At 38.6% G+C, this 15,742-nt stretch overlaps 1 protein-coding gene across 2 annotated transcripts in view; it reads left to right on the top strand.

Moving 5' to 3' along the window:
• Positions 1-15,742, top strand: part of ABCB11 (ATP binding cassette subfamily B member 11) — an 89,876-nt gene that overhangs the window by 37,845 nt on the left and 36,289 nt on the right. For both annotated transcript variants that reach the window (XM_043576967.1, XM_043576968.1), the window contains 6 exons: positions 4,866-4,979; positions 8,069-8,179; positions 10,209-10,334; positions 12,078-12,281; positions 13,889-14,059; positions 14,560-14,761. In XM_043576967.1, coding sequence (XP_043432902.1) covers positions 4,866-4,979; positions 8,069-8,179; positions 10,209-10,334; positions 12,078-12,281; positions 13,889-14,059; positions 14,560-14,761 — 928 coding nt within the window. The remainder of the gene's footprint in view (positions 1-4,865; positions 4,980-8,068; positions 8,180-10,208; positions 10,335-12,077; positions 12,282-13,888; positions 14,060-14,559; positions 14,762-15,742) is intronic.

The raw sequence follows: 15,742 nt of genomic DNA, 5'->3' as shown, positions 1-15,742 counted from the left end.
TGTAATTTGAGGTCTACTGATTTAGTAGAAATACATTTCTAGGGAAAGTAGAACAGAATTTTATTTACAAATCAAAATGATTATCAGAGGCCAAACCATAATCAATCTAAGCTACTGACTTTATTTCATAAGAGCATGATAATACACTAAGAATAACTTTTCAAAATTCAGTTCTTTGCAAGATGAACAACTGGCATCACTTGAATTTTGTTTAAAAAATTAAATGTGATTATACATGTTAGTGTTTTGTAAACCTTAAAAGAACAGTATAGATGGAAAATATTGCTATCATTATAATTTAGCCACTTTCTTAACAACTTTAATACAGCTTTACACATTTGGAAACTTTTTTTTAATGTCTATTCATCTATTTTTGAAAGAAAGCATGAGTGAGGGAGGGGCAGAGGGAGAGGGAGACAGAGGATCCAACGTGGGCTCTGCATTGACAGCAGTGAGCCTGATGCAGGGCTCGAACCCATGAACTGTGAGATCATGACCTGAGCCGAAGTCTGACACTCAACTAACTGAGCCATCTAAGTGCCCCCAGCTTTGCACATTTGAAAAACCAGTGAAACACTCTGGAAAACAGTGTGGAGGTTCCTCAGAAAATTAAAAATAGAACTACCCTATGACCCAGCAATAACACTGGTAGGAATTTACCCAAGGGATTCAGGAGTACTGATGCATAGGGGCACTTGTACCCCAATGTTTATAGCAGCACCTTCAACAATAGCCAAATTGTGGAAAGAGCCTAAATGTCCATCAACTGATGAATGGATAAAGAAATTATGGTTTATATACACAATGGAGTACTATGACATGGCAATGAGAAAGAATGAAATATGGCCCTTTGTAGCAACATGGATGGAACTGGAGAGTGTTATGCTAAGTGCAATAAGCCATACAGAGAAAGACAGATACCATATGGTTTCACTCTTATGTGGATCCTGAGAAACTTAACAGAAACCCATGGGGGAGGGGAAGAAAAAAAAAAAAAAGAGGTTAGAGTGGGAGAGAGCCAAAGCATAAGAGACTCTTAAAAACTGAGAAGAAACTGAGGGTTGATGGGGGGTGGGAGGGAGGGGAGGGTGGGTGATGGGCATTGAGGAAGGCACCTTTTGGGATGAGCACTGAGTGTTGTATGGAAACCAATTTGACAATAAATTTCATATATTGGAAAAAAAAGAAAAAGAAAAACCAGTGAAAGTATTGCGGGTATGAAACCCGACTATAAAGTCCCTGGTCTTTATTGATCTAATGACTCTTAAGAACTTTCAACATTTATGAGTCCCAGCTGCTTGTATCTGCTCATTCTGCAGAAAAACATGCATTTCCCTCTTTCTTTTCATACCATGCCTGCACAGAGAGGACAGAGGTGTTCCCAAATAACATTTCAGAGGGAAAAATGAATTGGTAAATTGAAAATTAAATACTACACAATTCCAATTGGAAACACTGAATTTAAAATCCCCTTGGTTACTTCTGTAGCAGGAATCCAATTTTATGGTTCTGCTGAAAAATAGACTGAGGTATATTCAAAATTTTAGGAGATTATTTAAGCAGAAATAACTCTAATCAAGCAGCACCAAACCAGAAGTGATGAGAAACCATTCTCCACCCATAGGAGCAGGGGACTTTTATAGTGAAAAGACAGAAGCAAAGCAAAAAAAAAAAAAAAAAAAATTATTTGATTGGCGATACCTTAAGCAGTTGCCTTGCCCCGGGAAGCTTAATTGACTATTTGTGGTTGGTTGTCCTCAGGTTTTTGATTTCTTGACCTTAAGGCATTTGAGCTGAAGTTTTGGTTTGCTTATGCAGGTTGCTAAGGTATTAAATCTGCCTCAGCCTAATGGCCTCCTTGTTTAACTCATTTGACACTCCTCAGCTTCAAGTGTTCACTCTATACTTTCTGTAAATAATTTAACTGAGTACTTACTATATGCAGATGTGGAATGCTATGTGTTTCCAACATTTTAATCATCAATGATTAACCTTACCTCATACTCCGAATGTCTTCTTGCAAGCCTCTGCTTACACCTTTAGAAATTTCCCTTTGGGAAAATGGAGAAATCCGTGAACAGTATAATCACTGATTGTTCTTTCTCTCTCTCTCCCTTCCTCCCTCCCTCCATCTCTCTCTTTCTTTCACTCATGTGCGCAGGCACATTTTTCACCATACTTCTGAGTAGCAAACTCTGAAGCCTCAGTATACATGAGCTGAGGTGTTAGTAATCCACTAAACTAATTAACAATTCGGTTAATCTAATATGTTTTTCATGCACAAAGTCATTATTGGCTGCATGGTAATTGGGCATACATGGTAAGTGGCTCACATAAATGACTGTGATTAGTACCACTTGTACCCAGACAAAAAACAAACTCTATGATCTATTAAGAGAGGAGATGAAAGTGAATTGCAGAGTGCAGAAGGCTGCTTTTTCACGCTTCCCAGGTTTCAGGACTCAGTAGTAAAAAATAACAGCAGCAGTAGAGGATAACAGTATTCAGAGTGTATAAGGTGTCAAGCACTAAATGACATATTTCATATAAATACAATATGTAATATCAAAGCTTCATTCTGTATTGATGTCATTAAAGATGAAATGGAGCCATGAGGTTTCAAAATATGTGCTGAGGGGCATGGAGTGGGATATAAACTCAGGTGACTATGTCTCTAGGGCCTGACTCATTAGCCAGTGTTTTCTTCTTCTGGATCTATCTTCCAAGGAGCCACAGATCCCCTTTTCCCCAGCACAGCACACCCACAGATTATTCCCCAGTGGTCTCCTTTGCCTCTTCTGACACTGCCATCCCCTGGTTAGAGTGCAGTGTTTGGGGTGGGAAATGATCATCTGTTGGAATGGGTGCTGGCTATTGTGATGATATCAGTACATGTCTCTGTTCTGTCTCACTCACTCTTTCCCTATGAACGCTGAGAGAGACATCTGCAAAACCAGGCTGAGCAAGGTTTGACTGCAAACCTCAGGTTAGGCCCCTAGTGATTCAATCTAGGATCTAGACAGGGGTCGGCAAACTATGGCCCGCCAGTCTAATCCAGCCTGATGCCTGTTTTTGTAAATAAAGTTTTATTGGAACACAGCCATAATTATTTGTTCTCTATTGTCTATGGCTGCTTTCGTACTACATAGCAGAGTTGTGTAATTGCTTCGGAGCTCATATGGCCTGAAAAGGCTAAAATATCTACTAGGTGTCCTTTATAGAAACTGTTTGCCGAGCCCTGATCTAGGACATGTGGAAAGCATCTTTTGTTTAGGTGGGAAGGCCTCTGATAAAGGTGGACTTAACCCAATTTACAGAAGTACTTCTCCCTCTATTCACTTTATCATTTCTTAAGTGTGCAATCTTGCTTCTTTTAACATCATCACTATGATTTATGTGGCTAACACTGGATTTATCACCCTTAAACTAATTATTTCATTTCATGTTCATAACAGTCCCATGAGGTATATACTGTTAATATCCCTGTGTTACCGATAAAGAAATTGCGGCTTGAAATATGAAGTAATCTGCCCATGGGAGGAGCTGCCTTCTGTAATTAAGGAAGAGGAACAAGAAAGATGAGGAGAGAATGTCTGTCTCATGCATGGAGTGGGGAATTCAGGAAGAAGGCAAGGGGGGACTGGTGCACATCATCATATGCGGAATGGAGGTTACTTGAGAGGAAGGGAGGTGGCTGGGAGGCTCTGAGGAGTCTCCTGGTCCAGACAAAGACCAAAGGAAGGCAGGGAAACCATCACAGACTAGGATCATTTGACTGCCTGAAGAAGACTACATTCAAACATTCAGGCAGCAGCCAGTTTTCAGTTCAGGAAATAACTCCTGTCCCCAATGGATGGTGGCCAATGAAATATCCTCCATGAAAGTTACATGACTAGTCCCATTTGGTCAAAAGGAGTCTTGTGCTCCTCCTAGAGGCACATGACAAATTACCTCATTGCCTCTTCCTTTATAAACAGCACTGATAAAAACACAGTGCTATTTGGTAGGAATATCTGGTCATGATAAATTCGCCTTCCCCTAACTTAATGAAATGACTGGGTTGGTGAGTTTAAGGACAGCTTCCTCAGCATCGCAAGGAACCTGGCCATACCAACCGCATGCCACCAGCAGCAGGTGGGCCTGTTTGCTAGACAGGATGTCAGGCAAGAGCTTGGGTTCAAATACTGCTCTACCACTTAATACGTGTTTTCATGTAGAGTAAGTTAGGCAACCTCCATACACCTTGGTTTTCTCTTCTGTTGTAAAAATTAAATGAAGTAAAGCAGGTAAATCACTTAGAAATATACATTAGGAAAACTCCTCCTCCTCCTCCTCCTACTAGTAGTAATAGTTATCCTAATAATAGTCTACTAGTAGCAATAATATAGCATTAGTAGCAAATCTATAATGTACGTACCAATCTCTATGAAAATCAAGCTAATCATACTGTCTTTATTGCTTCAGTGACCCTTATCAGGGGTCTCTTATCCAGAGACCATATTAGGCTGTTCATGTGACAAACTGAATTATCATGTCACTATTCTAACTCACTTTGTGTCTATACGCTGCCTTGCTTAGATCTCTTCCTCATTGCAAAATATATTCTTCTTTGTAGAATAGTGTTCTACACATAGATGTTCAGTTAAAAATAATGTAATCTTTTAAATCATAACAATAGAAAAATTGGAGATACTTTGTAGAACAGAAATTATTCCAGGTGTCTCTAAAGAAATAGTTATCTTTCAAACTCCCAAGGAAGAACATTTCTGAGAAACCTCTGAGTTCACACAGATAGCCCGAATGATAGCGCTATTTACAAATTGACAAAAACATACAAAAACTATGTTTATCTCTTTTTATTTCAGATTTTCCTCAGTATCATAGTAGGAGCTTTAAATCTTGGCAATGCATCTTCTTGTTTGGAAGCCTTTGCAACTGGGCGTGCAGCGGCCACCAGCATTTTTCAGACAATAGACCGGGTATGTAAGAGCCAAAGTAAAGGCCATGAGCAGGTTGGGGTGGGGAGAGAAATGAATTTCTGAGGAATTTACCCTCAATGTTAAAAAAAAATAGGAGGATGGGTCGTCTGGGTGGCTCAGTCAGTTAAGCGTCTGACTTCGGCTCAGGTCATGATCTCACGGCTTGTGAGTTTGGGCCCCGCATTGGGCTCTGTGCTGACAGCTCAAAGCCTGGAGCCTGTTTCAGATTCTGTGTCTCCCTCTCTATCTCTGCCCCTCCCCTGCTCACGCTCTGTCTCTGCCTCAAAAATAAACAAATATTAAAAAAACAAATTAAAAAAATATGAGGACTATCACAATGCCCCTAATTCAGCAATACTTAATAAGTGCTATCATGAGCCAGGCTCCACACTGAGTTGGGACTGCAAGAGTGAAATAGAACAAATAAGGCCCTTGCACTCCTATCATACTAGGAAACGGGTAATAAAGAAGGAAGCACATTTACGGATCTAGAAGGTACTATGTTGGGGCACCTGGGTGGCTCAGTTGGTGGAGCGTCTGACTTAGGCTCAGGTCATGAACTCACAGTTAATGAGCTTGGGCCCTGCATCAGGCTCTGTGCTGACAGCTCAGAGCCTGGAGCCTGCTTTGGATTCTGTGTCTCCCTCTCTCTCTGCCCCTCCCCCTCTCATGCTCTGTCTCTTTGTCTCTCTGTCTCTCAAAAAGAAATAAAAACATTGGAAAAAAATAGAGGGTATTACATTTAGTGAAAGAAGTCAGACAGAAAAAGACAAATACTATACAATGCCACTTATATGTAGAATGCAGAAAAGCAAAGCAAATGAACAAACAAACAAAATGAACAAACAAACAAACAAACAAAAACCAGAAATGACTCATAAATACAGAGAACAAACTGGTGGCTGTGAGAGGAAGGGGCTAGCAGGATGGGCAAAATAGGTGAAAGGGATAAACTTCTAGTTATAAAATAAGCAAGTCACAGGGATGAAAAGTACAGCCAATAATGTTGGAATAACTTTGTGTGATGACAGAAAGTAACTACACTATCTTGGTGAGCATTTGGTAATGTATATAATCGTCGAATCACTATATTGTCCACCTAAAACCAACCTAACTTCAGTAAAAAATAAAAATTAGAAAAAGAAGTAAGCACATTCAAAGATAAGATAATATTAGTGCAATAAAGGAAATAAAATAGGTCAGCATGGTAGCGGTTGGAGTGGAGAGGAGACTTTAAGTGATGGTAACCTCATCTCTGAGGAGATAATATTTGCACTGAGAACTCAAGGACAGTCAGCCGTGTGAAGGGAGGTTCAGGGGGAAACGGTGCTTGGGAAATGAGAGCAGGGAGGCTATTCCTGGAAGAGAGCCCTCTGGCTGGAAAAAGGGCTTGGTGAATGCAAGGACCTAAAACAAGGTCAGTGTGTGTGAGCTGAGTGAGCAAGGGACAGAGGCTGGAGAGAGAGGAAGGGGCCAGATCATGCAAGACTTTAAGGCCAAGTTCGTAAGTTTGGATTATCTTCTAAAGGTGACAGACCTTAGACTGTCTGGTAGTCTGGCTAGGATTTTCCTGGTTAATCTACTAAAGCACCTTGGAGGTCCAGCTAGAAAGTCAAAATCCAAGAATAGAAGGGAGAAGAGGGCAACATGTTCTTCCCCTCTGGAAGCCCTGGAAATCCAGAGGTTCTTCTTTGGTCCCCTAAATCTTAAGTATTTATGAAGCATATAACCTACCTGAGGAAATTGTTGATCACTTTATCTGTTTCGTATTTGGGGGTTTCATATATTGGAGTATAGATTGTTGGAAACTACATAGACATGTTGAGCTATCCAAATTCTACCTCGTTCTTAGGGTTGTTATATGCTCAAATAAGATAATGAATCTAAAAGGACTTTGAAACTATTACAAAAAATTATTTAAAAGTTACTTTATTATCTTTACTAGAGACCCACAAAGAAGAAAATGGATTATGCTATTGCCCCAAAATGAGATATGATGATGAGTTTCTCTCACAAGTGTAGAAGCAGGAAGAAGCTGACGTGGAGTGTTCTGGTAGCAAGACATGGCCCTCACTCCTGTCTGATTAACTAGAAGGGTTAAATTCTAGATTAGGCTCACTACTAACAACAATGAGGTGAAATTCAGCATAGCAATTGAAAGTTGGTAGTATTTGAGGATACCACTTGAGGACATTCAGTTAGGTTTTTTTTTTAATGTTTAGTTATTTTTGAGAGAGAGAGAGAAAGCTGGGGAGGTGCAGAGAGAGAGGGAGACAGAGGCTCTGAAGCAGGTTCTGTGCTGTCTGTGTGAGATAGTGACCTGAGATGAAGTCGGAGGCTTAACCAACTGAGCCACCCAGGTTCCTGAGGACATTCAGGTAGTTTTAATCATCATCTACCACAGATACACAAATGTAGAGAACTATTGGACCCTGGCTTGGATGACTGTTTGTGTGGCCTTAGGAAAGATACTTAACCTCTCTGAGAGTCCTTTACCTCCTCAGCCAAACAATTGAGCATATCATATGTCTAATTAGGTTATAGTGACAATTACATAAGTGAGAAAAGTACATATTAAAATACCTTGTAAATTGTCTTCCATGGTATCTCAAAATATAATAATATATAATATTAATATACTATATACTAATATAATAATATACTAGCTATAGATTAATACTATATATTATATTATGTTATTATATAATATGTCATAGTAATATGTCAACAAATCGTAATAATAATTTAATTAATTAAATTTAATTAATGTGAAGTTATATATCAATTGTATATTATTGACATATTTTATATAGATTATAATTAATTATATATTAATTCTTTGTGTATATTTGGTCATGTATTAATATATTATATGTAATATATATTAATGCTATTAATGTATAGTAATATAATATTTCATATTAATATCTTAGTAAATTGTTCATATTATTACTGTTATTAATAAATGCTTAATGTGGAAACAAATTTTACCTGGTTGTTGTTCTGTTTTATGAGTAAATTCAAACCAAGACAAATCATAAATGCATATAATGTGTGTTGTTGCATATTCCTTTTATATTCCACTCCAGAAACCCATCATTGACTGCATGTCAGAGGATGGTTACAAGTTGGATCGAATTAAGGGTGAAATTGAATTCCATAATGTGACCTTCCATTATCCTTCCAGACCAGAGGTGAAGGTAAGTGTTCATCTTTTCCCCAGGAACAATGACATTTTCCTTCTTTGATGATTCATGTCCAGAGCCACAAATTACTTGTTTTTCTCAAGCATGACAGTGTCCAGGAAGAAGGAACAGAAGCATGTTTCTCTAGAAGTGTCGCTTGGCATCATGTCATTTCTCAGACAACAAACCACATTCCTTTGTAGTAGCGATAATGTGCAAATCCCTCTGGTGAGGACACGCTCTGGCAGCACATTCAGGTTAGGTCAGGTTAAGTATGATTCTCTGTTGAAGTATGATTACTGTCATGAAAAGCATAAGCTAAATAAACTGCAAGTCTATCAGAACAGTCAAAAAGTACAGATGCAGAGGGTGGAACACGGAGTGGGTAAGGGAAGGAGTGGCAAAGAAAAGCTGCTGCCTTGTGGTTTCTTCCTTCCTATCTCTAAGTTCACAAGGGTCACTAGATCAGTCTTTGGAGGAAAGGTAAGCTTGTGACCTTAGGCTCATGTATCTTGTGCTGGGTGATTGCCCAGGGCACATGATGAAGAAATTTACAGTTTTCCTACACCTACTGAGCAAGTATCTTTAAAGGCAACTTATTCTACAGGTAAATGAGGATCTACTCTCCATGAATGAGTTGGCTTTGAAATGAAACTTATTTCTAATTTTTACAGAATACCTCTAGCCACACTTTCTTAATATTTCTGTTATGGGAAGTAAATCCCATGCTACTTAATTCTGACACTATGTACCTAAAATGTAGGCAAACACGTACACACACACACACACACACACACACATACACACACGTATGTATATATACACATACATACATATGTGTATGTGTGTATATATATATATATATACACAGAACATAGGTACCCCTATGTTCTGATTACATCACTGAAGTGTATTTAGATTACTGTTACATATCACATATGTATGGAAACATTAAATGTCACAACATATGTCAAAATGTCAACATATGTCAACATATGTGTGAAAGATCAACCACAAGGTAGTACTCACTCAGTAAAGATTTTTTAATGGATGTGTAAAAACTTGCTTCGTAGTATCTGTTCAGAGCCAGTTAATAAGAGCCGTTTCATAAATACCAGTAGAATTAAAACACAATAATTTCATTTCTCTTTTATCCTCTATTCCCAACACCAATAGTTTGTTTTAACAAAATCTTACTTACACCTCAAATAGTCTTTATACCACAAGTATGTATTTAGCCCTGCTGGGTGCCACGCTGTACTGGGCTATAATGAGAAAAAGCACCCTTGATGCCTGCCACCCTGGTGGGAATGACAGTCCAATACAGTCTAGTAAGTGGCAGTGATTTGCAAGCCTGACTCTCTAGTGGGATGAAAGGCATGTGAGATTTTGTCACACAGAGGACCCCAAACTGCCTTTCCATAATAAGTACAAAAATCACCACTGAACTAGTGAAAATACCCAACAGATGCTTATGAATTAGCTTCTTGTTCTTCCCTTTCTGGACTACCAGCATTCAGTCTCTACCTTTAACGGTGCTTTAAACTTAACAAACATGCCACAAACATCTCTTAGGGAAAATTATTCAGATCATATGTTCACACACAATAAAAGTGCATAACAGCTTAACATTTGCAAATTGGTTTATTGTTAATCCATGCTCAGTAAATTAGTATTATATTTCTAACTTAATGGCTTTTTTTCCTTAACTAATTGGGATGGTCTCCTTGAGGCGTCCTAATATCAGGAGTCTTTTAAATTGGACTTTGGAACATACTTTTAAAAGTTGTCCTGGTTTGTTTACTGCAACAGTGTTACCACACATCATTTTATTTCTTCACCGCCACTATGAGTTTATTAATGAGTAATGTGCTAAATGCTAAAACTTCATCCTAGGCACTGTTTATTAATTTTCTGGTTATTGGTCGGTATTGATAGATACTGCTTTCAGGGCATGAGTAAACACATACACAGTATTCTCACAAAGCATCCTAACTTATGAGTCTAATTGCTGACAATCTGAATGTTGTTCTTCTCTTTACAGATTTTGAATAACCTCAGCATGGTCATTAAATCAGGGGAAATGACAGCTGTGGTAGGATCCAGTGGAGCTGGGAAAAGCACAGCAATACAGCTCATTCAGCGTTTCTATGACCCCAGTGAAGGCATGGTGTGTGTCTTCCAGAAACCTCCTCAATATGCGGGGATGGGAAGTGCAAATGGAGATACGCCGGTCAAACATAAAGACCTAGCACACATGGAGACCATCTTGACACACGCAGAGTTGACTTAATGATTTTTGACCAGACTGACTGGACTAATTCCCAGCACGGTGGCTGTACTCAATGAACAACCCGCTTGTGCACTAAGGGGTGTAACTAAATGCGCAGATACATTCAAAATGGTATTTCTGCCTCTTCGGTGAACTAACATTTCCATTTATTTCTTTGGATTGCAACAAAATCGTATTGTCTTTTAAAGTTTTCCAAACACTAGGTATAGGAAAGGTTGCATGGCTAGAATGAACAGATTGATTACTGCTTCGAGAAGCTGAGTTTAAAAAATATATATATATATAATCTCACAAATTACTTGGTTTCTTTTTCCTCACGTTTATTTGTCTATAAAAATAATTATTTATTTTCAAAATGACCTCCAAGGTATGTATGCTCATTTTATAAATAAGGAAGCAGAGTCAGAGAGATTGAGACTTGCCCCCAGTTTGAACCCAGGTCTATTAGATGCCAGAGGCTCTGTTCTTTCTACACTCTCAAAATCATTCTTGTCAACATTTCCTTGATGCCTTGCAGTAGACTCATTTGACTGTATGTTAAGTGGCTTCAATACAAGGCATTCTCTATAATGGATGCACTGCCACACTGACATGACAGACGTAATGAAAATTCTCTTTGGTACAGACATTCCGTCCTCTGGATATTCGTTGCTACATACCAGCATAACTACACTCTGAATTTATAAAAATCATGGTATCTTGATGTAAGGTCTTTGCTTCTTTGCTAATAGTAATTTGTAATTGTTTATCCCACCTATAGTTTCAATTACTTTTAAATGGCAAAGTGCTATTTTTTTTTAATATAATTTATTGTCAAGTTGACTAACATACAGTGTGTACAATGTGCTCTTAGCTTTGGGAGTAGATTCCCATGATTCATCACTTACACACAACACCCAGTGCTCGTCACAACAAGTGCCCTACTCAATGCTCATCCCCCGCCCCCCCCCCCCCACACACCCTACCGACCCATCAACCTCAGTTTGTTCTCTGTACTTAAGAGTCTTTTATGGGTTGCTTCCGTCTCTGTTTGAAACTATTTTTTTCTCCTTCCCTTCCTCCATGGTCTTCTGTTAAGTTTCTCACATTCCACATAGGAGTGAAAACATATGAAATCTGTCTTTCTCTGACTTGTTTCATTTAATGTAATACCCTCCAGTTACATCTACTTTGTTACAAATGGCAAGATTTCATGAATCCGGCCAGAAAGTTACTGTAATGCATCTACACAAGATAGGGAACATTTCTTATTTTCTTTGTAGCTTTTGAAGTCCATTTTTATAGGTCATAAGTCAAAAGATAATAAAAATATACAACATATGGTGAATAGCTGATTGATTCCATTGAAGAATTAACATTTTTTCCATTCCTGGGCCAATTGTGGTCAATTAAATGACCTTTACATCATTTGTGTTTCTACAATGAATTGTCCTACAGCTATACTCGATTTCAACTATAAATTGTCACTCTTATATAAACAACCTCCTTGTAGGAGGAATTATTTTGTTATAATCTTGCAGGTCTCTACTTTTTCTCCCCGTACATCAAGTACAGCATAGCATTTTGGTTCAGAACCCCGAAGGATTCTAAGAGATGTGACATTGTGCTCATGTTTTCTAGGTGACTTTGGATGGCCATGACATCCGCTCTCTTAACATTCAGTGGCTTAGAGCTCAGATTGGGATAGTGGAGCAAGAGCCCGTTCTGTTCTCCACCACCATTGCAGAGAATATTCGCTACGGCAGAGAAGATGCAACGATGGAAGATATAGTTCTAGCTGCCAAGGCAGCCAATGCCTACAACTTCATCATGGACCTGCCACAGGTACCCCTAGTCTCTCATTCCACGGGGGAACCCAGAAGTTGTGAAAGAGAAAAGAAAAAGTTACACAATATTATACATTTCTTTTCATTTGGATCCCAAATCATTAAATTCTTAATGCCATGTTAGATTTCATTCCTGGAAATGTACCATGAATTTTCCTCTTTGTCTGAAAACATATTATTGTTGATACATTAAAAATCTACCAAACAGGAACTTTCTTTTAAAATCTCCCTTTGACATTGACACAATCTTCTTACCCTATCTGTTAAGCATTTGTTTAAGCAGTAGGTAAGTTTTTCATGTGGCAATGACTTACACAATGCTCCTTTGATGCCTACTAATGTCATTGTTCTTTAATTTTCTTGTGTTTAGGCAGCTAATGCCATGTCCTCAGTACTGTATCTCACATATTCAAAAATTCCTCATTTATCTTCATTGTAAACAATGACAACAAAACCCAACTCCATATTATTATACTTATATACATTTTGTGGCCAATAGTCTGCTAAATCAAAGAAGAGTTATTACTAGTTAACATATATATATATATATATATATATATATATATACTTATATATGCTTACTTATATATGCTTACTACATACCAGGCACTGTTCTAAGCACTTTACCTCTCATTTGACCCTTAAAACCATCCTGTTGGTAGCTACTTTACTATTTCCACCTGTAAAGAGAGAACTAAGAGGTCAAATAACTTGCTCAAGGCAGAAGAGTCAAGGTTCACACCCACGTGGTCTGGCTCCAGAGTCTGTGTTCTAGATAATTTCCTAATCAGCCTTTTAGATTACCTGTGTGAATAGGATTGCAGCTGTGAGTATGATATAGTCTAATGGCAAAGAGTATAAAGCTTTGGAATCAGACTGCCTCCATGCAAGTCCCATATTCTCTATTTGTAAGCTCTATAAACTTGGGCAAGTTACTTTAGCCCCTTACACCCCAGCATTTCCCTACCCATCGATTGACCACAGCGATATCTATCTCATGGGCCATCTGTAGGGACTAATGAGGTGAAATGTGTAAAGAGCTCAGCTCCATGCTTTATACATGGTAAGTGCTCAACTCATGTTGGCTAATAATGAACAAGACAAGAGTCTGACACCATTGTGAGATTGTCATATAATTCTAGACATGAAAGATACTCAGTAACTGTTTGCTATAGATGGTAATGATCGTAAAGCTAGTTTGATCTTTCCTTTACAACATAAAGCCAGCTTTAGTGTTGTGTTTTTCTGTGTTGCCAAACTAGAGAAAAGGAGGAAGAACTTGATATGTGCTCTAACCCTTTAAAATGGGTTTTCAGGACCCTGATCAACTTTTACTTTGGTGGAAACATTTTATTTGAAGTTGAACTAGAGAGAAACATTTATATAACCCAGGAACCCAGGAATGAAAGAATAAATCAATTTCTTCATCTTACATACAAGTATCGATCAGACAGTAACCTGTTTCACAAAAGGGTATTTCGTTCAATGGAAGTTGGGCCTGTGAAAATTCATCCTTGAGAAGGAAGCTAGAAAGGACCTTGTAATGATCACTGCCAGGAACCATCAAATTGTTCCTCTTCCTTCCTGGTGTCACCTTCTTCCCAGCAATTTGACACTCTTGTTGGAGAAGGAGGAGGCCAGATGAGCGGTGGCCAGAAACAAAGAGTGGCCATTGCCAGAGCCCTTGTCCGAAACCCTAAGATCCTGCTCTTGGACATGGCCACCTCGGCGCTGGACAATGAGAGTGAAGCCATGGTACAAGAGGCACTGAGTAAGGTTGGTTGAAAGTCTGAGTTCATTGTATGAGACCATGTGGAAATGTGCTGTAGGAAAGGCAGCTTGCTGAGAGAGGATGGGGGTGGGGGGAAGGGAAGGGAGGAAAGGAGAGAGGGAGGGAGAGAGAGGGGACTACATGGGTCAGTGGGTCCAGTCTAACAGTTTAGAAAATACTGACTACAATGTTCCTTGCAGTTGAATAGAAGTCAGTATGATTTGCTTCCAGAAGCTACAAATGAAAAATTTTAAATCTTGTTGAATCTAACTTAGAATATGTGATTTCAAAAATTTCCATTTTGTTTTTAGCTGTTCATTAATAGCAACAGCTGGACCAACATGTGGGTGTTCATGGCCTTGATAGAGTGTGCTGGCCTTTTCTAATGTCTGCATAGCCTATTAAGGACCAAGACTCTGACTCACTTGTGGATTTGGAGACCATCCAATGTCAATGTCAGCTCTGTCTTACTGTTTGCTTAACAGTACACTGTACATTCTTACAGATTCAGCACGGACATACAATCGTTTCAGTTGCTCATCGCCTATCCACAATCAGAGCTGCAGATGTCATTATTGGTTTTGAACATGGTACAGCTGTGGAAAGAGGCACCCATGAAGAATTGATGGAAAGGAAAGGTGTTTACTTCACTCTAGTGACTTTGCAAAGTCAAGGTGATCAAGCTGCTAACGGAGAGGGCATAAAAGGCAAGTGTCTTTTCCAATATACTTGTACATTGTATAAAGCATTACGTTTGTTAACTCTGTTTTATGGATTTCTCTACATTTAAAATACACTGTGTTATTTGTTCTCCCAAAAGCCCTTGGAGGCATGCTACAGATGATAAGAGAAAGAACAGAAGTTCAGGAGATTCAGTTACTTGATCAAGTCAGAGAGCTAAAATCCAGGTCTTGTGTGGAAGAACGATTTCAATTCTATCCGATACTTTGCAGATAGGAGAGCCTTCCTAGAGTGTCCTGCACACAGTAGGACATTTATTCTTACTGATTGGGTAAATTAATTAATGACTAAACATTGTGGTGCTTATTTTCATTAGCGTGGATAGATACTTTGGGCCCTCGTGCATCCTTTCTGTTTTCAGTCTGAATTTTCAGACTTGGTGCTTACGCCAGCCTACATTAACCAACCACTCCAAACTTTCTCTACCATACCACATCTCGATTTGTGAACTCCACTGAGTAAAACTACTGTGTACATTTAACACGTGTGATTTATTCTGAAAATATATACTTTTTAACTTGGTGTGTCTACCACAGAAACCACCTACAGTGGGCTTCCTTTAAGTTTTTACGATTCATGCTATAAATATCTATTCGTTGGGGATGACACACTGGGTATCACACAGTTCAAAAGATTCAATCCTGCTGAGTATTTTTTTTTTTAAGTTTGTTTGCTTATTTATTTATTTATTTATTTATGTAATCTCTAAACCCAGTGTGGGGGACTCAAACTTGCGACTCAGAGATCAACAGTTACATGCTCTTCTGATGAAGCCAGCCAGGCACCCCCTGCTGAGTATTTTGAAATTTTTTGTTCGAATGTGACGGATAAGTGCTAAGTTTTATTTGTTGTGATAGAGTTAATAGAATGTTTTAGCATCAGATATAGTGATAGCATATAATAAGTAGTTTTATTTTGATATGGCTCTCCTTATTGTATACACTAAG

Source organism: Prionailurus bengalensis, chromosome C1 (genome assembly GCF_016509475.1).
Source record: "Prionailurus bengalensis isolate Pbe53 chromosome C1, Fcat_Pben_1.1_paternal_pri, whole genome shotgun sequence".
Classification (NCBI taxonomy): Eukaryota; Metazoa; Chordata; class Mammalia; order Carnivora; family Felidae; genus Prionailurus; species Prionailurus bengalensis.
This window is presented reverse-complemented; position numbering and strand designations above follow the sequence as displayed.